The following is a 24,018-nucleotide window of genomic DNA, read 5'->3' as shown; positions in this document are numbered from 1 at the left end:
ATGTTAGTCACAGCTTAAATACCAAAGGGTTTTTTTTTTTGGCCAAAAGCTGGGAATGTACGACAGGGGATGGGCTGTTCTAAGTCAGCCATAAAAATGTTGGCATACTGTGGGGCCAGGCGGGTACCCATAGCAGTGCCGCTGATTTGAAGGTACACATTGTCCCCAAATGTGAAATAGTCATGGGTGAGGACAAAGTCACAAAGGTCAGCCACCAGGTTTGCCATGACATTATCGGGGATACTGACCTGTTCTGTTCATTCCCTCTGGGGCACCTGGCATTGGCCACTGTCGGAAGACAGGATACTGGGCTAGATGGACCTTTGGTCTGACCCAGTGCGGCCGTTCTTATGTTCTTAAGGGGTTCAGAAAAAAATGACCCCCAGCTTTGACTGAGTTACCAGCACTGGGCTATTTTGGGGCTAGTTTTAAGTGACTTTGGGCTATTAATGCAGTAGAAATTTGGCAGCCTGCTCCGCTGAGGGTTGCCACAGATCTGCCCGACAGCGCAGTGGGACCAGGGGCTCCGCACCCTTGGAGAGGGGCTGCTGCAGCCTTTCCTGTACTGGAGGGTGCCTGGGGATTGGTTCCCAGGTGGCCCTGCCCCTCCCCAGCTGGGCCCACCACAGCCCCACTGAGCTGTCCCGCTTTGCAAGGCTAATGACCAAGCCAGGCTCCTTCACCGGCAAACTGCGCTGCCCCCCTCGTTGTTCGGGGCAAAAGTGCAGAAAACCTGCTATGGTAATTGCAGGTACAAGAGCAAAACTCTGTCCGCCCAACGTGGGGCTCGAACCCACGACCCTGGGATTAAGAGTCCCATGCTCTACCGACTGAGCTAGCCGGGCGCTGCGGTACAGTTTTCCTTCAGCGACTATTCGAAACATAGTTTGGAGCATGCGCACAACTCGTTGATTAATTCTACTTCGGAGACTCCTCCCCTTTCGAGTCACCTCCTGTGGGTTCCCTCCAGTGTCGGGCCGGGCGCGCCCCCGCGGCCATGACAAGGCCTGCTCTGAGGACGCGCACGTTCACCTAGGACCCCACCGCGGGCGCTGATTGGCCGGTGTGCCGCGGGCCAATGGGAATGTGCGTTGGTGAGGTCTGGGGCGCGTGAGCGGTGTGTGCGCGCGCGTGTGCGTATCGGGTCTGTCCGGCGCTCGCTCTCCCCACGGCTCTGCCGCCATGAGCTCCATCGGCACCGGGGTGAGTGAGTCTTCTCGCCGGGCTCGGCCTGGCCGCCGCTGCGCCTGCGCGGGGGGGGGGGCAGCTTGAGCCCCCCCCCCCCTCACGGGACCGGGGGAGGAGGCGGCGGTACTGCTGAGTCACCTCGGCCCCGCGCGGCTGGTGGGAAAGCGAAAGTGTAAGCGGGGGGAGGGGCCACAGGGCGTGGGGCTCTGGCTGGGGGGTGGGAGCCAGGGGCTCCAGGGGAAGGGGGGTGGGGCTCTGGCTGGGGGGGGGGAGCTAGGGGCTCCAGGGGAAGGGGGGTGGGGCTCTGGCTGGGGGGGGGGGAGCTAGGGGCTCCAGGGGAAGGGGGGTGGGGCTCTGGCTGGGGGGGGGGAGCTAGGGGCTCCAGGGGAAGGGGCGTGGGGCTCTGGCTGGGGCGGGGGGGAGCTAGGGGCTCCAGGGGAAGGGGGGTGGGGCTCTGGCTGGGGCGGGGGGGAGCCAGGGGCTCCAGGGGAAGGGGGGTGGGGCTCTGGCTGGGGCGGGGGGGAGCCAGGGGCTCCAGGGGAAGGGGGGTGGGGCTCTGGCTGGGGGGGGGGGGAGCTAGGGGCTCCAGGGGAAGGGGGGTGGGGCTCTGGCTGCGGGGGGGAGCTAGGGGCTCCAGGGGAAGGGGGGTGGGGCTCTGGCTGGGGCGGGGGGGAGCTAGGGGCTCCAGGGGAAGGGGCGTGGGGCTCTGGCTGGGGCGGGGGGGAGCTAGGGGCTCCAGGGGAAGGGGGGTGGGGCTCTGGCTGGGGCGGGGGGGAGCTAGGGGCTCCAGGGGAAGGGGCGTGGGGCTCTAGGCCAAGGGGTTCTCAATTTTCCCCCCTGAGGCCTGTCCCCAATGTGTTTTTAAAATGTCAGGGCTTCAGCCCGGGTTGGGGCTTGAGAACCGCTGCTCTAGGGCGTGGGGGGGGGGTCTGTCTAGACGGTGGGGAGGATGGGCTCTAAGGGGTGGGGAGAGTGGGGGGGGGCTCTGGGGAGATTGGGTCTGGATGGGTGGTGCCCTGGGAGGAGGAGTGGGGGGGGCTATAGGAAGTGGGGTGAATAGGTGCTGGGGGGAGGTCGGGCTCTAGGAGGAGGGATGGGGGTGGTGGAGCAGTGGGGGCTCTCCGTCCAGCCCCAGGGCACCGATGTACTCTTCTCAGCCCCGTGGATGTGCTCAGCCCCACGATGCTCTTGAAAAGGGGGTGCCCCATCTACAGGGAGAGATTCAGAATGCCCCCCTCCATGTTCAGATGCATGTTAATGAACTGGGGCGGCTGTGGCTGGGAACGTGCCATTTAACTTATGGGGGATGCTATTTTCTATGGATATGCAGACTTAACTGGTGCTTGACAAGGGCCTCTGCCACTCTGACTCAGGCTAATGCAGTACATGAGCCAAAGGCATGGCTATGTCTGGGAGTTCTCACAACAGATTTATTGGTGGCCGCTCTTACAGTTTTTCCAAAAATACTTAATTAATTTTAGGAAAAACAAATAAATACGCACATATACATGCCCAAATCATTGTAATTTATTTATGTAGGGTTTTTTTTCAGACTCAGTAATAAAAGTAATGTACAGTTGTCTCTAATCTTTACTGGACCTAAACAGAATAGAAACACACATAAGGTGCTTTGCGTGTTTTGCTTTTTTTGGTTGAATTTTTTTTAAATAAATTTGCTATCTAGTTAGTCTGCTGCTGTGAAAAGTGATATTTGTATATTTGTTAATATCACTTTTCACAGCAGACTTACTCATCCCCAGCAAGCTGGAGAACAAATTAAACCCTGGATGGGAAGGTGGGTAAGGAGGTCCAGGAGTGATGGGGGGCTGAAAGAGGTAGCGGGGGTTGGGGCAATGGAGGGGTGAGTCCAGGGCTGGATCCTGGGGTCCTGCTGCACGGCTGGGGGCTGGAGGAGGCAGCAGGGATCAGAAGTGATGTGGGGGAATGTGCCCAGGGCCAGAGCATGAAGTACTGCAACTGGGGAATGAAGCCTGCTGCTGCATGGCCAGAGTCTGCTGCCCACCACCCCAGGGCTGAAGCCCAAAGCCGGATCCTCACTGCCCCTGGGAAGGTGGGGAACTCACACTGGTCGCCCGCTCCTACAGTGTTTGTGGCTTCAGAAGGGGGGCTGGGACCAATCCCTGCTGGTGGCCCCAGGGGAGGGGCAACTCCTCCCCTCCCCCACCATCACCACCCGGACGGTTGTGGTTGCAAGAGAAAACCCTGGTGGTCGCATTTGAGACATGCTGGTACTCTACAGACCTTACAGCGGCACAGCTGTAGCCGCTCTATGCTGATGGGAGAGAGCTTTCCTGTTGGGATAATTAAACCACCCACAAAGAGCGGTGGTAGCTATGTCTGCGGGAGAGCCTCTCCCGCTGGCTTAGCAATGTCCTCACCAGCGCTTTTGTCGGTGAAACTTATGTCAGTCAGGGGTGTGGGTTTTTTTACACCCCCGATGGACAAAAGTTTTACTGGCAAAAGTGCTTGTGTAGACCTAGCCTACAGCTCAGTGAGAAGTACTAAAAAGATGATCTGTCACTTGTTGGCAGTTCCCAGTTCATTAAGAATGAATCAGACCTGAAAACTCTTTTCTGGGAACAAGGGATGGTCTGGGTCAAACTTGCATATTCATAGTAGTTGGGTGCTTTCATGAAACAGCTACTTTATTCTTCTGCCCCTCGCTGCACCAGGCACGCACAAACTCCACACTACTGAGATGACTAGGGGTCCCACAACTATGGCAATGAGTTTCAGAGCCTGGGTCAACTGACTCGGGCTTGTGGGACTCATGATATGGGGCTAAAAATAGCAGTGTAGATGTTACCACCTATGCTGTGAAATGTGGTGAGGGGAGGTGGGTGTAGATATATCCTAAATTTCCTTGGACCAAGAATAATACAGTTATAATCAGACTCGTGTTATACCTGTTTGGCCAGCAGGGAGCACTATAGACCAACATCACTCAAATGCCCAATGACCTCTCCCACCATCTCCTGTACACATTGCCTAGGTACCAGAGATGAAGCCCCGGTTTGTGGAAAGGCTTAAATGTTAAAGTGTGAGAAGTGCTTTGAGATTCTCATACGGAAAGCAAAGTGGAAGAGAAAAGTACTAATGCTGTTCTAAGTATCAAAATAAGTCACAATGTACTAAAAATAGTATTAACCATACGATAAGTGTCTATGTCTGTGAAGCCTTACTAATTGTTACTAATTACTAATTGCCATTGTTTGGAATTTGAGATTCCTCAATGGGTTTGAATTATGGAATGAATATCACTGAAGCAAGAGCTTTTTTAAAAACTAAGCTAACCAACATTGAGTTTACTAATTTACTTTCAGTTTATATACTTTCACTAAAAGGAAACTGTCTGAATTTTTTTTAAAAAGTATTGCTTCCTTTATTCACATGAAATAAATATCAACATGAGTGAACCATTCTTACATGTTAGGATAAAATGGTCAGTTTTCAGAATGGAGAGAGGTAAATAGTGGTGTGTGTCCCTGGGGCCTGGATTGGGACCAGTCCTATTCAACATATTCATAAATTATCTGGGAAAAGGGGTAAACAGTGAGGTGGCAAAATTTGCAGATGATACAAAACTACTCAAGATAGTTACATCCCAAGCAGACTGCAAAGAGCTACGAAAGGATCTTACAAAAGTGGGTGACTGGGCAACAAAATGGCAGATGAAATTCAGTATTGATCAATGTAAAGTAATGCACATTGGAAAACATAATCCCAACTATACATATAAAATGATGGGGTCTAAATTAGCTGTTACCACTCGAGAGTGAACTTGGAGTCATTGTGGATAGTTCTCTGAAAACACACTTAATGTGCAGCAGCAGTCAAAAAGGCGAACAGAATGTTGGGAATCATTAAGAAAGGGATAGATAATAAGACAGAAAATACCATATTGCTTCTGTAAATCCATGGTACACCCACATCTTGAATACCGTGTGCGGATGTAGTCGCCCCATCTCAAAAAATATATTGGTATTTGGAAAAGGTTTAGAAGAGGGCAACAAAAATTATTAGGGGTATGGAACTGCTTCCATATGAAGAGAGATTAGTAAGACTGGGATTTTTTTGCTTGGAAAAGAGACGAATAAGGGGGGATATGATAGACATCTATAAAATCATGACTGGTGTGGAGAAAGTAAATAAGGAAGTGTTATTTACTTCTCGTAATACAAGAACTAGGGGTCACCAAATGAAATTAATAGGCAGCAGGTTTAACACAAACACAAGGAAGTATTTTTTCCACACAGTGCACAGTCAACCTGTGAAACTCCTTGCCAGAGGATGTTGTGAAGGCCAAGACTATAACCGGGTTCAAAAAAGAACTGGATAAGTTCATGAAGGATAGGTCCATCAATGGCTATTAGCCAGGATGGGCAGAGATGGTGTCCCTAGTCTCTGTTTGCCGGAAGCTGGGAATGCGTGACAGGATGGAACACTTGATGATTACCTATTCTGTTTATTTCCTCTGGGGCACCTGGCACTGGCCCCTGTCGGAAGAGAGGATAGTGGGCTAGATGGACCTTTGGTCTGACCCAGTATGGCCGCTCTTATACAGATTTTCTCCGGAGACTCACTTTAAGACTTTGTATAGAAAAATAGCTTAGTGCTACTGCTATGTGGGCTCTATTTGTAACTTGTTTTATGCTGAGTAGTGTTTTTTTCTTCCTTTACAGTATGACCTGTCAGCTTCCACATTCTCTCCAGATGGCAGAGTATTTCAAGTTGAATATGCTATGAAAGCTGTGGAGAATAGTAGGTAAGAGAAATGTCTTTGTTTTTTACTTCACCTGTTTCTTTAAAAATGACAAGAGAAATGCGATTAGGGCAAGTAGTTAAGATGGTATTGCAAAGAAAATTGTACTCCTGAAATAAGTGATTAGCCAATTTTGTGACTGTATTCCTCTCAGGAAGCTCTTCACATTAAATATAAAGGGAGTGTAGTCATCCTTATTTGTTCTACAGTTTGGAGTAACGAAAATTATAAAGGCATGGCTTGAGAGACTGCAAAGGAAGGTAGTAAATTATTCATGTGTGCTAAGTGTAATAAAATCTCGTACTTCGGGGCAAAAGCTGATTGTGTAGGTCCTTAATATATGTAAGGTGCTTATCTATTATGGTAATACCAAAAGGGCCATTTTAGAGATGGTGAATTGAGGCACTGAGAAGTCAAGTAACTTGCTCAGGACCACATAGGTTTGTAGTAGCCTCACTAGCTGTTGCCAGTTTCTTAAAGAATTACGGTTTGGCTAAAACTACAGTGTTAGCCTCCCTAAGACTACATATGTTCCTTCAGGCATATACCAGGTGGCAGCTATAAAAACGTAAATACTCTATTGTGTTGTAGCACAATCTGGATGTATTGACTAGTAAATACAGATAAAGTGCTTTGAGGTATGGATTGGGTCATCCTGTGTTTGTACAGCAACTGGTCTTGATCCAGGTCTCTGGATACTATTGCAATAGAAATAACATAGTTCAAAATAAATCTGTGTGGTACTCCAGCTAGTATGAATATCTAATATCTTGGGAGTATATCACCCTTTCAGTGACTTCATCAAATGCTTTTAAAGATCTCTTACCATCTATAATACCATCCTAAAAGTAATTGTGGAATGGTCCATAAATCTTACCAATTGGTCCATATCATAGTGAGCATTAGTACAAAATAGTTTTGGATGCATATTTAAGAACTATTTAATTTCACTGAAGTGCATGTTCTAGTGATTTATCTTCTCTTCTTTATTCACTTGGTCAGTGAGACTTTTTGATATGTCTAGATATTTTCATGTTAGGCATTTAGAGGACATGATTTAGCCCCATGGAGGGAAGAGGGAACTTGTCTGTGTTGTACTTTATGGCAGTGGTTCTCAAACTTATTTGATCGAGCCCCTCCCCCCTTCTCTGTAGTAGTTTACAACTCCCGCTCTCGCCGCACAAATACATCTATGGCCACTCAACTCTGAAGGCAGAGTGGAGAGCGGTGGCTGCTGGCCGGGTACCCAGCTCTGAAGGCAACGCTGCCTCCAGCAGCAGTGAAGTAATGGTGGCATGGTATGGCATTGCCACCCTTACTTCTCTGCTGGTGGCGGTGCTGCCTTCAGAGCTGGATGCGTGGCCAGCAGCCGCTACTCTCTGGATTCCAGCTCGGAAGGCAGAGCTGCTTGTCATGCCACCCCAGAATTCATTCTGCACTCCCCAATTTGAGAACCTCTGCCTTATGGAGTAGGTAGGGGCCATGGCCCTCCTAACTTAGTGATGACAAGAGATTCTTGAGATATGTGTGCCACTGCCTGGGCAGTCTCAGGAGTTGTGTTCCTATTTTTATGATTATGTGCTGATTGGGGGAGGGGAGGATGGAAGTAAAATAACATAACCATATAAATGCTTCCACTTCAAAACTATAGGAAACGTGCAGGTTTGAAGGGAGAACTGCTCCCCACCCACCATGTCCCTCAAACTATTTAGTTCTAGATGTACAGCATGTGTGCGAAAACTTCCTTGTGTAGGATGGGAAAGAGGGAAGTGCTGTGCTGCTTTCTTATAGAAACACTGGGTAACTTCAGTGGGTCTTACTCTCTTCCTCCCCATCTTCAAAGAAGCAATGAAACCATGGAGCAGATCTACCTCACTTTAAATTAAGCTGTCTTGTACTTCAGTCCTGCACCCACTTAACTTTGATAAAGAAATGGTAAAATAACTTTCCAACCCCACTCCTAGCTGTTTAGTGTATTATTTTTTTAAAAAAAAATCTCATTCTTATATTTGACTTGTCTTTCAGTACAGCAATTGGCATAAGATGTAAAGATGGTGTTGTCTTTGGAGTAGAAAAACTAGTCTTGTCCAAGCTTTATGAAGAAGGTTCCAATAAACGTCTCTTTAATGTTGATCGACATGTTGGAATGGTGAGGTGCTGCAACACTTTTTGCTTTTATCCTATGAATTAGGAAAACGTCACAGAAAATGGATAGTCCATTGCATAAATACAGCCAATATTAAATAGCTTTTGAAGTACTGTATCCCAACACTTCTAAACTTGTAGTCAGAGAACCGTCAAGGGACATTTAGACAAATCTGATTCTCAATTCTGTGTAAGCACTTCTAGTTCTGTTTGTGGGTATGTGTATAAACCTGTTCACATACAAGCAAAATCTTACAGTAAAATGCGAGGCTGATCTATGATATTTACTCATTCTAGAGTTAACTTTCTCTGGTTTCTTTCTCCGTACATTAAAACAGATGCTCCAATTAGAGCAGGAATATGCATAAACTAAATATTAAGAAAGCAGCCTCTTGTTACCCATATCATAAAACACATTTTCTAAGAATAGCAAAACACATGACAAGAGTACTAACATATAAGATATTCTCACCTTCTTTTGAAAGGGGCATGGGAAGGAAGGAGCTGGTTGCTATAATTGCTGGTATAAAGAGACCAGATATCAAGGGCTAATGACCTGTCCCCAGTAGTAATGTTAGTAACGTCAGTAGGGCTCTACCAAATTCAGGGTCCATTTTGGTCAATTTCACAGTCATAGGAGTTTAAAAATCGTAAATTTCATAAATTCAGATATTTAAATCTGAAATTTCAGTGTTGTAACTGTAGGTGTCCTGACCTAACTCTGAAGGCAGCAGCGTAGAAGTAAGGGTGGCATGGTATGGTATTGCCACCCTTACTTCTGCGCTGCTGCTGGTGGGCACTGCCTTCAGAGCTGGGCACCTGGCCAGCAGCCACCACTCTCCGGCCACCCATCTCTGAAGGTAGCACAGAAGTAAGGGTGGCAATATTTCCTTCCCCTCCACCCCCCCTTTATTTATTGGGACCCTCAGTTTGAGAAACACTGGTTTACCAGTGAAATCTTTATAGTATAGGGTAAAAGTACACAAAAGACCAGATTTCATGGTGGAGACCAGATTTCAGTCAGTGATGCATTTTTCACGGCTGTGAATTTAGTAGGCCCCTAAACATCAGATGGGAACCATGCTAATAAAACTGCTTGAAGCTGCACCACTAGTCATGGGGAGTAAGAAGATTGCTCCAGCAACTGTAATGCTGTCAGCAGAACTGTAATGCTGTCATGACTGTTGTTGCAGTTCAAGAAGTCTTAAAATCCAGGGGGAAAAATATATACTGTTAGGGGTGCTTGTCTATTTTTTCCCTGTTCTCATGCTTTTTGTTTATTTTACATTAACCTTACAGCTTACATAGAAATTGGATCTTAAGAGTATACCTTTATTTTATGTGATTTACAATAATACATCAATTATGTGTTTATTGAATAATTTTGAAAAGGTTTGATACTTCATTGGTGTTTTTTTCAGCTTGTTGACAGGTGTAAATTCTGGTTTGGTCAGTTTTGAAAGGGCATATGTATGGTGCAGTAAAAACTTGTTTAAGTCACAGTAACAGAATTAGATGTCTAAAGTTTGTCAATTACCTTGCAAGAAATATTGGTAATTTATCTGAGTGTTGACTTTAGCCAGTGATACTCTTCATTTCAGGCAGTAGCAGGGCTCCTGGCAGATGCTCGTTCTTTGGCAGACATAGCTAGAGAAGAAGCGTCTAACTTTAGATCCAACTATGGATATAATATTCCATTGAAGGTAAGTAACTGGTGCTTTTAGCACAAATTCATTCTTTAGGTTTCCTTAGATCCCGTGACAGGGAAGGTAGCCTGTTTTGAATTGTTTTACTTGAGGCATGTTTATTTCATTAAATTAAATGGTCTAAACTCCTCCCTTTTTCTTCCCCCCCCAGCATCTTGCCGACAGAGTGGCCATGTATGTACATGCCTACACACTATACAGTGCTGTCAGACCTTTTGGCTGCAGGTATAAGTTTTTTAAATGCTTGTGCTTGATTGTGAGAATCTTTATTCAGTGCACAATAGATAAATCTATCTTGGGTATTTATAAGGTGATTTTTCACCTTGGTGTATCTGTGCCTTCGTGCGTGTGTATCTATCTATCTATCTATCTATCTATATCCTAAAAATAAGTGTAATTATATTAGTAATATCGAGGAGGACTTCAGGTAAAGAGCTCACATGTCTGTGTAAAGATGCATTTGATTACTAGGCAAAATATCTAATTATTCCTAAATTTTAAAACTGAGACACTTCTGCTGGTAACTTCCATAAGAATCAAGAAAACAAAATTGTCATTTGAAAATTTGCTTCTCTGGCCCTTTAGCTAAGTGAGGCATTGTAAATACAGTGATGCCTATCTTAAAAGACAATCCAAGGGACCAGTAAGTCAGTGACTTAAGAAAGATGGTCTTTAGCTATAGGTCGAGCAAAATTATACTGACAACTTTGGGGATGAGGGTACCCAAAAGGATAAGGTGAGTTACTTGTTGGAAGGTAGTATGTAGTGAAATCTCCACTACATACTACCTTCCAAGAGCAATGATGAGACCTTGTCTATTGTGTGCAAAAAAATCAAGGCAGTATAATTAATCTTTGTAATTTAGTGTGATTTTTTTGTAGCACCGTGCATAACCTGTCTTCTAATATCTCGTTTTCTTTATTCAGTTTCATGTTAGGGTCTTACGATGAGGATGATGGTGCTCAGCTTTACATGATTGATCCATCAGGTGTTTCATACGTGAGTATTTTGAAATAGCCTCAAATATCTTCTGACCTAATAGGGTCACGGAATATAGGATTTTCTCTTTGGATAGTGGTCACTACTGCTGGATGAAAGTTGAACTGGTAGTGTTGTATGGCATTGGTGTGGCTTGTCTGTTTGCAGACTAAGTACTCTTGAGATAGACCTCTTCAAAATCACTGTCAATTGTAGTTGACAGCGTTTCTCACACCTGGTATCACTTATTTGTTAAAGATGAGTGTCAAGGACTTATTTGGAAAAGTAGCTTGTCTGTTAAACCCCTCTGCTAAATGTGTCAGAAACCCAGCACATCACTTTATTTGTTCTGTCTTCTGAAGTCAGGTATTAGTAGATGGGACTCTGACACAAAAAGCGTGTGGCACTGTAGTAAGAGTCCCACTTACTAACAGCTACCTCCAAGTAGACTCCCTTAAGACACTGCTTTAATAATGTCACATCAAGACAGACACATCTCTTGTAAATCATAATGCTTGACAGGGCTATCTCTGAATAGTCAGCTAAAGAAGAAACAGGACTATACAAGACCATAGACAACAGCAGGAAGTGTAGTACTACTGTAACAGTAAAGCTCTGCGCGTTTTATATCCCTAAGGACGTGCTTAGTAAGATCATTTGTAAGGCAAGGAAATCTTTCAAAGTATGGATAGCTGAGGATAGTCTCTAAGCCTTGATCTGAATTTCCTGATTTAGTTTTCAGGTGCAACCTAGATATATATTATACACAAACTATATTAAAAGAACACTAAGGTTGCAGAGACTCAGAAATTAAACGTTAGAATTAAAGTTGCATCTGCTTAAAAAGGCTTATGGTTACCTGGGTCCTCCCATTTACCTTTTTTAAATGTTGGCACTCCAGCCATTTTCAGTCTTGTGGAACTCTCCCAGTCCACCAGGATTCCTTAAATATCAGTATCAGCGGGTCAGAGCGCATCAACCAGTACTTTAAACCTCCTGGATGCAAGATACTTTTGAACACCCTCCGTAGTCACATTTTTCAGTGGCAAGTGTTTCACTATCAGTGTAAGCTGTGAATACATCATCCGGCTTCTTTCCAAATGCAAAACAGAAACGTACTGACTACGTCTGCCTCTTCTGTATCAACAGCTTTTCCATCCCTGTTGAATAACTGACCGATACCAGTGCTAGGCTTTCTTTTGTTCCTAATACTTAAAAAATTACTACTTATTGTTAATCCTATTGGTGGTAGCTTTTTTTCATTTATACCTTTAACTTTTCGTGTCAACTCTCTGTATTTAATAACTGATAATTTTTAGTTTTTCCTGTTGATTTTCCCTTTCTGTTGATTATTTTTTTTTTACTGCTCCTTTCATCTCTCTTTCTTAATTAGGATTTTTTTAAACCAAAGAATCATTCTTTATTGACACTGGAATTGTGGGGTTTGTGGGGCATCTAGTAATGTTTTCTTAAACAACTCCTAAATATAATTCACATTTGTATTGTTTAAATTTTTCCTCTCACTCCCTCGTGACCATAATTGTGTTAAAATTTGAGAAACTGTCCCTATTAGAGTCATAGAAAAGCATGTGTGTATCTTGTGGTATATACATACACCTCTACCCCGATGTAACGTGGTCCTCAGGAACCAAAAAATCTTACCGCCTTATAGATGAGACCGCGATATGTCGGGGTAGGGAGAGGAACTGCTCCTCGCCCCAGCTCACCTCCGCTCTGCCTCCGCCTCCTCACCCGAGCATGCTGCCACCGCTCTGCTTCTCCCGCCTTCCCTTCCAGGCTTGCCGCGCCAGTCAGCTGTTTGGTGCGGGAAGCCTGGAACGAAGGAAGGGCGGGAGGGCGAGAAGCGGAGTGATGGCGGTGCGCTCAGGGGAGGAGGTGGAGCAGAAGTGAGCTGGGGCGGGGAGTGGTTCCTCTGCACCCCCCCTCCCCCCCCAGTTACTTGCTGCGGCCCTCCCCGCACCTCAGCTCATCTCCCCTCTGCCTCCGCCTCCTTCCCTCAGCGCGCTGCCGCCACTCTGCTTCTCCTCTCTCCCCCCAAGGCTTGCCCGAATCAGCTGTTTGGTCAGCAAGCCTGGGAGGGGAGGGAGGGGGGAGAAGGAGAGCGGTGGCACACTCGTGGGAGGAGGTGGAGGTGAACTGGGGCGGGGGGCCCGCAGCAAGTGGGCGGGGGGGGTGCAGAGGAACCGCTTCCGGTAAAATAAATTTGGATATAACGAGGTAAAGCAGCCCTGCTTCCCGGAGCACTGCTTTACCATGTTATATCCGAATTCATGTTATATCGGACTGCATTATATCAGGGTAGAGGTGTACTAGGTCAGTGTTCTATTACTTCACCATTGAATGATTATGGTTAAAATTGAAACTTTGCAGCACAACAGTTTCACTTTGGAAATTTCAGCTATTGGTTTATTTTCATAGTCTTGTTTGAATATATTTAAATACTTACGTTGGGCATGAATATTCACATAGAATCTGACACTTAAGATAAAATACAAATGAGCACCTCTTTGAGTAAACATATTTTACTATAGCAAATATCTAATAGATATATACTAACCATAACAAGCACAGGTATTGGTTAGCTATTCCTAGCTAGTTTTAGACAAATCACATCAATGTCTACAGTAGCTTTTTATGGAAAAGCTTCTCCTTCCATGCACAGGAGCAGCCACACAGGGGGAACTTCAGAGCCTCTGTAAAGAAGGTTTTAAATTACTAGGAAACTATGGTAGGTAAAATGGAAATTAGGAGGCTACAAATTTGAAGAATAGCCAAAGATCTGAAAAAACAAGTAACACGTTCTGTTAGTATCAGAAGCAAGAAACATTGATGAGAATCTATGGGTCTACTGCATGGCTAGGGTGTAAAAGATACAATTAAGGAGGATCAGGACACTGCAGAAAAGCCTAATGGTTTCTTTACATCGGTCTTTACTACAGAGGATATTGTGGAGATACCTTTATTCCCTGATAAGAGTAGGTATCAAGAAAAGTTGCTGGAGATAACTGATAAATTAAAGAGTAGCAAGTTGCCAGTGCTAGATGGCATCCATCCAAGAATTCTGAAGGACTTTAATAATTAGGTGGCTGATCTGTTAATAAGAATATGCCATGTCTCAATATACTGGAGGGTAGGAAATGCTGTACCTATTTTTAAAATAGTTGCTGGGATGATCTTGGAATTGAAGACTTGTAAACTTTTCTTTAAGCTGATTCAAAACTGGTAAAACAAATACTACTGTACACAACCTGTGGAATTCAGGGCCACAGGATATCATTAAATCCAAGGATTTAGGATTTAAACATTATTAGATATCTGTGTACTGAGAGTGTTCATGCTTTTATAAAGATAAAAACATTTTTTTTTTTTTTTTTTAGGAAAGATGTAAACCCTATATGCTTCAGGTCATAGTTAACATGAATGAGGTTAGCAAGAAACTACCTTTGTGGACAGATTATTTCATTATCGTCCACTATAGGGCTTCTTCCTCTGAAGCTTCTGGTACTAGCCACTGTCAAAAGACAGACTGGACTAGACAGACCCATAGGCATTTCAACCTTGTGTTTCAATAGTTTGTGTATTACATTGACTTCTGTGCTGTGAGGTGTAAGAAGGTGAGTCACTGATATAGATCTCCTTCCTTCATCAAATGGTATACGTGGTTAAACTCCACTGTATTTACCACTGTGCTTGCAGTGCAAAAATTAGGAGATTAATGCTTCCTTTGTGATTAAACAAATGTTTGGTGACCACCTCTCCCACCTAAGCATGAAGAATACAGAAAACGTATTCTGCAAAGACACTCCAGGGCACGTGAAACTTTTAAAGCTGCAGTTTTGGGGGTCCAACAAAAATCAGTAAGAACAGTTAGGCTTTAACACGTAAGATGCTTCAAGGCAGACAACAGACCAGTGGGAGTTCGGCAAAGGAGAAGGATGGGAAGGGACAGATGGCATGAGGGGAGATGTTGGGGAAAAATAGTGACAAGGTGGAGTGTAGAGTGGTATGTCAATTCCAAGAGATGGATATATGTTGTCCAGCCAAATGGACTTTTTGGGAACGGAAGTGATGAAACAATTCAAAGGGCATGTTTAGTTTTGTATGCGCTGTTGTGGCCAGGCTGACCCCAGGGTATCAGCGAGAGAAGGGGGATGATGTAGCATCTTTTGTTGGACCAACCTCTGTTGGCGAGAGAGAGAGAGGCCAGCTTTCGAGCTGGCATGGAGCTCCACCTCAGGCCTGGGAGAGGCACTTGGCGTCACAGCTAAAGACCAGGTGGAACAGATTGTTCAGCCTGAGTAGTGAACACATTTCAAGGGACCACTGGAGATGAAGTGGCCTGTTAACACCCCTCTAGTCATGGGGGGGGGGGGGGAAGGGAGGGGGAAGGGCAGCTGGGGGGGTTTACTCGTTGGTTATTTAAATTATTGTAATAAACCCTAAGTCTAGTGTGTCTGTTCAGTCCATTATTTTTAGTATGTAGCTAAATTATGAATTTAAGCTCTCAGGCTCAAGTGTGCAGGTTTCCTTTGAAGATGAGGACTGATAGGTCAGATATAGAGTGATTGCTTTGTGAAAAGAAAAGGGGGACTTGTGGCACCTTAGAGACTAACCAATTTATTTGAGCATAAGCTTTCGTGAGCTACAGCTCACGATGTATCCGATGAAGTGAGCTGTAGCTCACGAAAGCTTATGCTCAAATAAATTAGTTAGTCTGTAAGATGTCACAAGTACTCCTTTTCTTTTTGCAGATACAGACTAACACGTTCACACATGGGTGACTGGTATTTGTCTTTTGTCATTTTCCTACATTCATTCGAAAGTGTAGTGATTGTCTGGTTTCACTCACATAGTTGCTATCGGGGCATTTAGTGCGCTGGATGAAGTACACCAGGTTGCGATAGGCATGTGTAGGACCCATCAATCTTGAAATTGTGAGATGTGTTGTGGAGAGCATTGATCATTCTAGCAGTGGAGGGGTGCACTCCACTAAAGAAATAGATCACATCATGGAATGGACCATCCAAATACCACGAGAGAACCGGCTCCAACATTGAATTTAAATCTCCTCCAACTGCACACCCCTAGGTGTCACCTGCCACCACACACTGGAACCCATACTACAGGGTACCATCAAATAGCTACAACCCATACTTGATGGGGACCCCATCCTGAAGGAAATCTTTCCTGAATCCCCTCTTCTGGCCTTCAAATAACCCCCTGAGCTCTTCAAGCTCATCAGAAGTAAACTCCACACAGACCAGGACACGCTAACTCAAAGCGGCCCCAGACTCTGCCGGAAGCACAGATGCGAAACCTGCAGACATATCTCCACTGATACGATGATCAACACTCCCCACAACACACCTTTCTAGATCCATGGGTCCTACACATGCCTATTGCTACATGTGGTGTACCTCATCCAGCGCACTAAATGCCCCATAGCAACTATGTGGCTGAAACCAGACAATCACTGTGCTCTCAAATGAACGTAGGAAAATGATCAAAGACAAAAACACAATATCGCTTATGGGTGAACACTTTTCACAAAGTGATCCTTTGAGGATGAGACCTGATATAGAATGAAACTTGCACAATACTTTCAAAAGACAAGCCTGGAAGCTTAAATTCATAACTTTGCTAGACACTAAAAATCATGGACTGAATAGAGACACTGGATTTATGGCTTATTACAACCATCTGCAATCCCCTAACAATTCCCCCCTTGCCCCGCACACACCCCATTTACACCCCAGATGTTTCCCCTACCCCCTTCCCTTCCTCCTTATGACTGCAGGGGTTACCTTGAAATATGTGTTAACTTTTTATGCTAAGCCATCTGTTCAAACCTTGTATTTAGCAGTGACACTTTGAGTTAATTTCCAGTCCTAAAGAAGAGCTCTGTGTAAACCTCGAAAGCTTGCCTCTCACCAACAGAAGTTGGTCCAATAAAAGATATTACTACGCCCACTTTGTTAAGTTTTTGGGAGTTTTCACTTATTCTGTTAAAACACCAGTATAAATAAGATTCCGAGGAGTTTACTGAGAAAGATGTTTTGTTGTTGTTGTAATATTACCTACAGGTGTACTCAGAGGTCTACATTGTAAACTACTAGTTCTTACAACTAAAGAATATTAAAGAAACCCTCCCTGTAAGAAAGATTATAACCAAACTTTAACTAATCTCTTGTTTTGTTGCTTTTGTAGGGTTATTGGGGGTGTGCCATTGGTAAAGCCAGACAGGCTGCAAAGACAGAGATTGAAAAACTTCAGGTAGGATGTTGTTAATAATATACTGATTATAATAATAATATATATAATATAATATATATAATATTAATATACTGTATATCCAATGATTTTGGACTAATCCATTTCAAGACAGATATTCCTAGCTACCACTGTTGTGCTGTAACTTTTAGGTTTTTGAAGGTAAGGTTTAGTGGGCATCAGTGCACTCTGGCACAAGGGAGGCTAGCAAGTAGATGAAGCTACTTGCTCTGTACAGGAACATTTCCCTATAGCCCACTGTGACTGGAATATCCCCTAAAGAACAATGAATGGGGCTGCAGCCCCATCTCCTTCCTATCCTGAATGACCAGAGGAATACTATGAATTGTACTAAAATATACTGTCATGGAGAAGTAAGATCAGAGATGTTTGTTCTCATCAGGTGAAGCACCAGTCAGTCATCTTGCTCCCTTTCAATATACTTGTTGAGTATCATGTTGATATCATTTTTTCTAAGAATTTCTTAAAGCAGTATATAGATATACTGTCAATAAAACTTTTCATGATATATATATATAAAATGTAGCATAAAAAGCTTGGATGGCTACATTAATGATGATTGGCAAAAAACTTGAGTTTTGCAGCACCCGTACCAGCTAAACTTGTATGCCAACTTACACTGTCAAATGCAGTATATACAGAACACAAACCACTTTTAGAACTGTTTTTGTTAAAACTTTCCCCTCCACCTATGAAGTTTGGCTCACATAAATACAACTGTCTGGCCTCCAAATGAGAGGTTTAAAAACCTCTAAATATTGCCTGAAATAAACGTAATTACTGTGAAGTCAGATTTTGAGATCCTCCAAGGCTATTGTAAGGCTCCATTGGAAAACTGGGAATCTCTTCTTCCCAGTGGTAGAAAGCTCCCATTTCTACATTTGAAGTCACAGATGATGAATTTGAAACTTTTACTAATCCAGTATTGGAACATTGCCCATCTTTCCCCACAAGCCTGCATAATTTGGGGAGGGAGCAGTAAAAGGACACCTCTTAGAAAATAGATATCTATTTTACAAGGAGAAGGGGAGAAGAATAACTTTGAAGTTGCTCAGAGGTTTGGAAAGTCCCAGGAGAAATGGTTTAGTAGACAGAGCATAGGTGAAGTAATCAAAAGCATGTGGAGTAAACTGCATTTATTAAATGGTTATTGAGCCACATATAAGGGAGTGTGTTATAACTACTTAAATTGTTTCAGGTTTGCAAAGAAACTTGAAAAGCAATATGTTAATTTATTACTATTAACAGGAGAGTTTGGGACTTTCTCTCTCAAAGAGCTCAGTTAACCTGCAAATATCAGTCATCACACCTTTGTTCTGTAGTGCTCCTGAAGTCAGTTAATTGTGTAAAATACAAATTATTCATCTAATAACTTGGATATATTAGACAACCTTTGATTTAAGAGTGCAAAAAATGGATTGCTTAGCTTGTGCTAGAGATTATGTAGGGCTTTCTGTGCTTTGGTGGAAAACTGGTAACAGTGGTTTCTAGCAAATGGAGAAGAATGAAATTGCAGTTATGGACTACTTCATTAACTGGTCGTGTTGCTCCTTAGTGTGAAATGGACTAATAACAAAGTCTTCATGAAATATTTATTTAAACTGAAAGCCCAGACACCTTAGCATGATTGTGTTCCTATGTGTGAATTACTTCAGAACACTATGAAGAAATACAATTAAACTCGTTCAGTTCTGGTGTAAAAAATTAGATTGAGGCATTCGAAAATACTGGTGGCTTACAGCAGTCAGCCATGCCTTGATCCAGAAACACTCTCTTACTAGCTTATCTGGGGCACATCCAGGTGGTAGGAGACAATTTAGCAAAAAGCTCTTGTACAGCTTTTTGTTGAATTCCTGAAACCTATCAATTTCTTAAACACTTATGAGACTGGAGGAGCTATATCAGTTCAACATGTTCTCTGACATAATACTGCAGTTGAATCTTCCTATAATACCATATAAGTATTTTGTTTTTAGAAGAAAACCCCTTGTAAGATAGGATTGCTGAAAGTTCTTATAAGTCAACAAACTATAAATGCAACTAACTCTTACGTGAACAGTGGAACATCATATGCAAAAATACAACCTGTTGCCCATAAACTGTGCTGATATGGGGAAACCAACCTGCCTTTTCCCCTCCTCTTAGCTCTGCTCTGATTAAACAGTGTATTAGTTTCCTGTTAATACAGCGTTAGATCAACCATGTAACTGTATAAATTGTTATAATCTTATTAAAAATGGTATCCCAGTATTTTATGAAAGGGTTCCAAATTGTGGGAGTTACAGTAATGCAAAATACAGATGGATTGCTTATTATCTTGAGACTTAAGTGGTTTCATATCAAAACATTTAAATTTATCTAATGTGCATTTAGACAGTTATGTAAAACTAATACTTGTTTTGGTTGACTGTGCTGAAGTTTATTTAAACATGCCTCATGCTAATAACTTCTGCAGTACTGTTTTAGGATCTTAAATTTAATTTGATTTCTCTCCAGCTCTCTTGTCTAACTTACATTTTATTTACTATAAAACACTGTATACACAACACATAGTGCATCTGAGAACATGAACCTACTGAAACTAGTAAGCCCTTTAAAAGAGCAGGAAAAAACTGATTTACCACAAACCAAGCTCACTTCATCTCCCTCCTGCATCTTTTTTTTTGGCAGTCTGAAAATGTACCTACCAGTTCTTAAAATTTAGAGATCTATGGGAATTTAATTTGGTCCTGGTTTATGCTACATTTTTTTGAACCACCATTAAAATGTAGCCTATTTTCCATATCTTGTATCTTAACAAATTGCTTAATTTGCTTAATTTTTATAATTAAATTTCATTTAATCTACTGCATGTGTCAGGCTGGATTTGATCAGAGATCTGTCTTAAAAGTTCAGTCTTATGTTCATACGCTGTGTTAAAAATACAGAGGCTAAAAGACAATGCTGACTGTATCCTTGGCATCTGAGAAACAATGCTGTGTCAATTTCAGAATATACCTTGCTGCATTTGAGTGACATAGCTTACTCCTGAGGGTGTTTGTTAATAATGCTTTCTTTGTATGTAGTGCTAGGATTGTAGCCTGCTAATGTCTTCCTTATATTTCCAAATATTGTCTGATCTTATCAGTGGGGCATAATAATTCAGTACAAACAAAATAATCTCCAGCGCACATTGACATGGCTGTCATTGTCTGTAGAGAACTTCCAGCTGTTCGGTGGCGCTATCACAGTAATGCAAAGCAGTGTTCCTTCTAATTTTTTCCACCCATGTGCAGAATGAATTTTATGTGCAGCACGAATTTTATGTGCAGCACCAATATAGAGGTAATATGCGGAGTTGCGCCATCACCTCCATACTTTCACGGCTGCCCTTAGCCCACCAAGAGCTTCCAACATCCTACGGCTAGTACCTGGCTGGGTCTTAGTGAAGGTCTGTCTTCAGGTGACATTTGCAGTACCTATCTGTTCACTCCCACAGCCTCCTTCCCCAAGGATCAGTACATGCTTCACAAACTATCCTCATATAAATGCTTCACTGAAATACAGCCACCTCTGGGGAGGAAGATCAACAGCCAGCTAGGTCAACAGCACAGAGAGCACTGTGCAGCAGTTTGGAAAGACAAGGGGAATTTTGGATAGGAAAAATCTTTTCCTCTTATGCAAAATGCTTGAGATATTTAATGTTCAGACAGGTCTCCATCTGTAAAGGTCTCATCTGAATGTAAAATATAATACTGCAATTTAGAAATCAAAGTAAAAGTTTGTTTTTAAATCAGGACACTAAGGCTCAAATTCCCCTTACTACCATCCTCTTGTATTAACAGTACAAAACAATTGAGAAGTCCTATAAACTATTCAATCTTCATGTTTATATTTTTACACTGGATCAGCTTGGACAACTAAAGTAGCATGGTGAAGTTCACCTTCAGCTTCTCATGGACACGTACAACGTTCCACTGTCTCGGTTATTACAGTGAAACACACACAGCTTTGTAAATGTACACAGCACTTTTCAAACGCATGGGCTCAGTCAAACTGCCACTTGACATGAAGTTCTCCCACTTCTTTCCATAAGGCCACTCACATCAGTAACAGTTACATGAGTAATACTTTGCAGGACCAGGCCCCTAGATAAACCATGTGTCCTCCGGCCCACAAAAAGCTTTGCAAACACTGAGAGGAGGTTTAAATCCACAACAGGGAATTGTTGTCACTGGAAATCAATCAAAAACATTTCCATCAAGTCCTAGTTTTGGTAATGTCCTTTTAAAACTCAAATGAAAAAGCCAACAATATTTAGTGCTTTTCCTTTATAAATATCAGTGTTTTACAGAGGAAGGTCAATATCATTATTCCCATTTGGAAAATGGGGAAAGTGAGGCACGGTGTGTGTGTGGGGGGGTGTTACAGAATGAACATCCCCAACCTGTGGCTAGAGCAGATACATACTCTCTTTGCAGTTGCTGTACCAGACCTGTGACTCCTGCACACTGGTCTAATAACATTCCTGTCACACCCACTGTAACCATGGCCTTTTTCCATTCCTTGGCCCTTTTCTGTAGTGGCCTATGCATAGCTTGTGGGGAACCCAGTTCAGTCCCATGTAGAAGGTACAGTGTTCTCTGTGCACCCACTGAACAGTTACCCAGTCACATGTGAGTGTAACCACAACAGTTCTGCTGCATTGGGGGACTTTCTGTGGCCACCTATGTTCCTGGATGAATTTCAGCAAAAGTGTGCAAAGCTGACATTCACCCTAATGAGGGTTGAACGCGGCAACAATCAGACCCCCTAGTTTTCGTAAGAGGAGCTCAACCAAAATATGCGTATTAGAATTTGTCTTAGCTTTATTTGTCTTACCTAGAGACTATTCCTTTGCAATCTATAAATGGGAAAGGCTCACTCCTTCAGGCTCATAGTTAAAGCTTTCATGGAATGCTTAACACATGCTCTTATTTCTGAATTCAGAGCACAGTTCAAGTTGAGGGACAATGTTATCTTGATCCAGTGACTAACCTCAATGCAAGAAAATTTCTGCCAGCTGATCCAAGTAATTGGTCTCTTATGCAATTGTAAGCCAGGAACAGCGAAATACTATTTTTGCCATTTTTTAAAAGCATGAGAAAAAACAATGTAGATCGTGTAATGGCGAAAAAAATTAAATGATAGGTAATGGCCAAGAATGAGGTTTATAAGACCTTTACAAACCGGTGTGGAGCTTGCTAGAAGCATTGCTCTGGCAGACTACTGACAGTTTTATTGAGGCATTATCTCCTACCTAATCAGATGGTGAGAAAACACATTCTGCTAATCAAGATACTGTGCCCTCCCCTGCCACTGTTGCAGTCCAGCTGGCCCAGGGAGAGAGAGGCGTGTCGGCATTTCCCCTGCCAGTGCTGCAGTCCAGCTGGCTGGGGGAGAGAGAGGCGTGTCTCCTGTCCCCACCGCAGCCCTGGCTGGAGCTGGGGCCGGGGGAGAGAGAGGCATGTCTCCTGTCCCCACCACAGCCCTGCATGCCCCAAGTTCCCCCAAACCTCCATCACTGCTCCCCACCTCCCCCTCCCCCCCCACCCTACACATTCTCCATGCTCACCTGCGTGTGCACTGCATGGCTGGTGCATGGCACTTGATGGCCTCCTGTGCAGCCGCACAGATGCACACCTTACAGGGAACACAGATCCAAAGCGTGTGGCAGTCTCAAGCTGTAATGCTTCCTGGTAGATGTTCCGCACTCAGGATTCTAGGGGCAGGTCTACGCTACAGGACTCAGTCGACCTAAATTACGTAACTCCAGCTACGTGAATAACGTAGCTGGAGTCGACGTAGCTTAGGTCAACCTTTTGCAGTGTTTGCATCATGCTGGGTCGACAGAAGAAACTCTCCCTTTGACTAACTTTATGCTTCCCATTCCAATAGAGTACTGAAGTTGATGGGAGAGCGACCGGCGGTCGATTTAGCAGGTCTTCACTAGATCTGCTAAATCGACCCCAGTAGATTGATCACTGTGCATAGATCCTCCCCCCCCACCCCCCAGTAAGTGGAGACAAGCCCCAGGTTTCCAGAGACTTTGACCTATTTGTCAGGTGCATGTTTGAAACTTGTTCAAAAGTTAATCTGTACCAAACATATAAAATTAGAAGTAGCAAACTGCAAGGTGATTTGAAGTGATGGACAATATGGCCTGCTGGAGATTACATATAAAAATCTACACCCAGAAAAGAGGGGAGAGGTAAGGAAGTAGCTACGCCTATCCTATTAAAGCAAGTCTTTTCCTTCTTAGTACTGTCAGATTTTAGACAGCCAAGATTTATAGGGGAACAGTTAAGCATACTGCAATGAAGATACAGAAGCTGGGAGGGGATGTGGTTTTAGTGAAATATTTTTCATTTTAAGTGGTTCATATTATGAAGAACTACTGTATTAATCACATCTAGTGGTAGCTGTAAACACTTAATACCTCAGTGTGACCCTGTATTCACCCAGGAAAAAGTTTTTTAGTATCTCTCAAATTCAGCTTCTTCTGAGACAATTCATGTGCTATCTAATGTTTAAATTTCCCACATATTACTTTGGATATGAACTCTGAATAATACAAGTAACGCTTTGAATGATAAATTCAGTGTCAAACTTTTGATATTGTCTGCAGGATTAACAAATCTGAGATGAAAAAGGAGGCCAGGGGATAATGTCTAGCCAAAGCACGTGGCCTGCAAACCTTTGTAACATCACAAGACTAATAGATCTCACTCTTTCACAAGTAACTTGTGTGCATAAGTGCAAAAATTAGTTCTGTGGTGCATGCAAGTTATACAAAGATACTGGTGTGTGATATCTTAGGGCTTGTGTCAACACAAACAGTTAGTTCATGGCAAGATGGGGTGTAAATCTACCCCATCTGAGCCTGCT

The 24,018-nt window shown here is 43.4% G+C and overlaps 1 protein-coding gene and 1 non-coding gene across 2 annotated transcripts in view; one reads left to right on the top strand and one right to left on the bottom strand.

The window, feature by feature from the left end:
• Window positions 1–772: 772 nt before the first annotated feature.
• On the bottom strand, window positions 773–845 carry TRNAK-CUU (transfer RNA lysine (anticodon CUU)). The gene has a single exon. It is a non-coding gene; the product is annotated as a tRNA-Lys (tRNA).
• Window positions 846–1,047: 202 nt separating this feature from the next.
• Window positions 1,048–24,018, top strand: part of PSMA3 (proteasome 20S subunit alpha 3) — a 28,920-nt gene continuing 5,949 nt past the window's right edge. The window contains exons 1-7 of the mRNA XM_077819562.1: window positions 1,048–1,203; window positions 5,892–5,974; window positions 7,997–8,120; window positions 9,718–9,819; window positions 9,974–10,047; window positions 10,749–10,821; window positions 17,029–17,094. Of these exons, the coding sequence (XP_077675688.1) occupies window positions 1,183–1,203; window positions 5,892–5,974; window positions 7,997–8,120; window positions 9,718–9,819; window positions 9,974–10,047; window positions 10,749–10,821; window positions 17,029–17,094 (543 nt within the window). The 5' untranslated portion in view covers window positions 1,048–1,182. The remainder of the gene's footprint in view (window positions 1,204–5,891; window positions 5,975–7,996; window positions 8,121–9,717; window positions 9,820–9,973; window positions 10,048–10,748; window positions 10,822–17,028; window positions 17,095–24,018) is intronic.

Source organism: Eretmochelys imbricata, chromosome 6, assembly GCF_965152235.1.
Source record: "Eretmochelys imbricata isolate rEreImb1 chromosome 6, rEreImb1.hap1, whole genome shotgun sequence".
Taxonomy (NCBI): Eukaryota; Metazoa; Chordata; order Testudines; family Cheloniidae; genus Eretmochelys; species Eretmochelys imbricata.
Note: the sequence above shows the minus strand (reverse complement) of the source record. Positions and strands in the feature narration are given on the sequence as shown.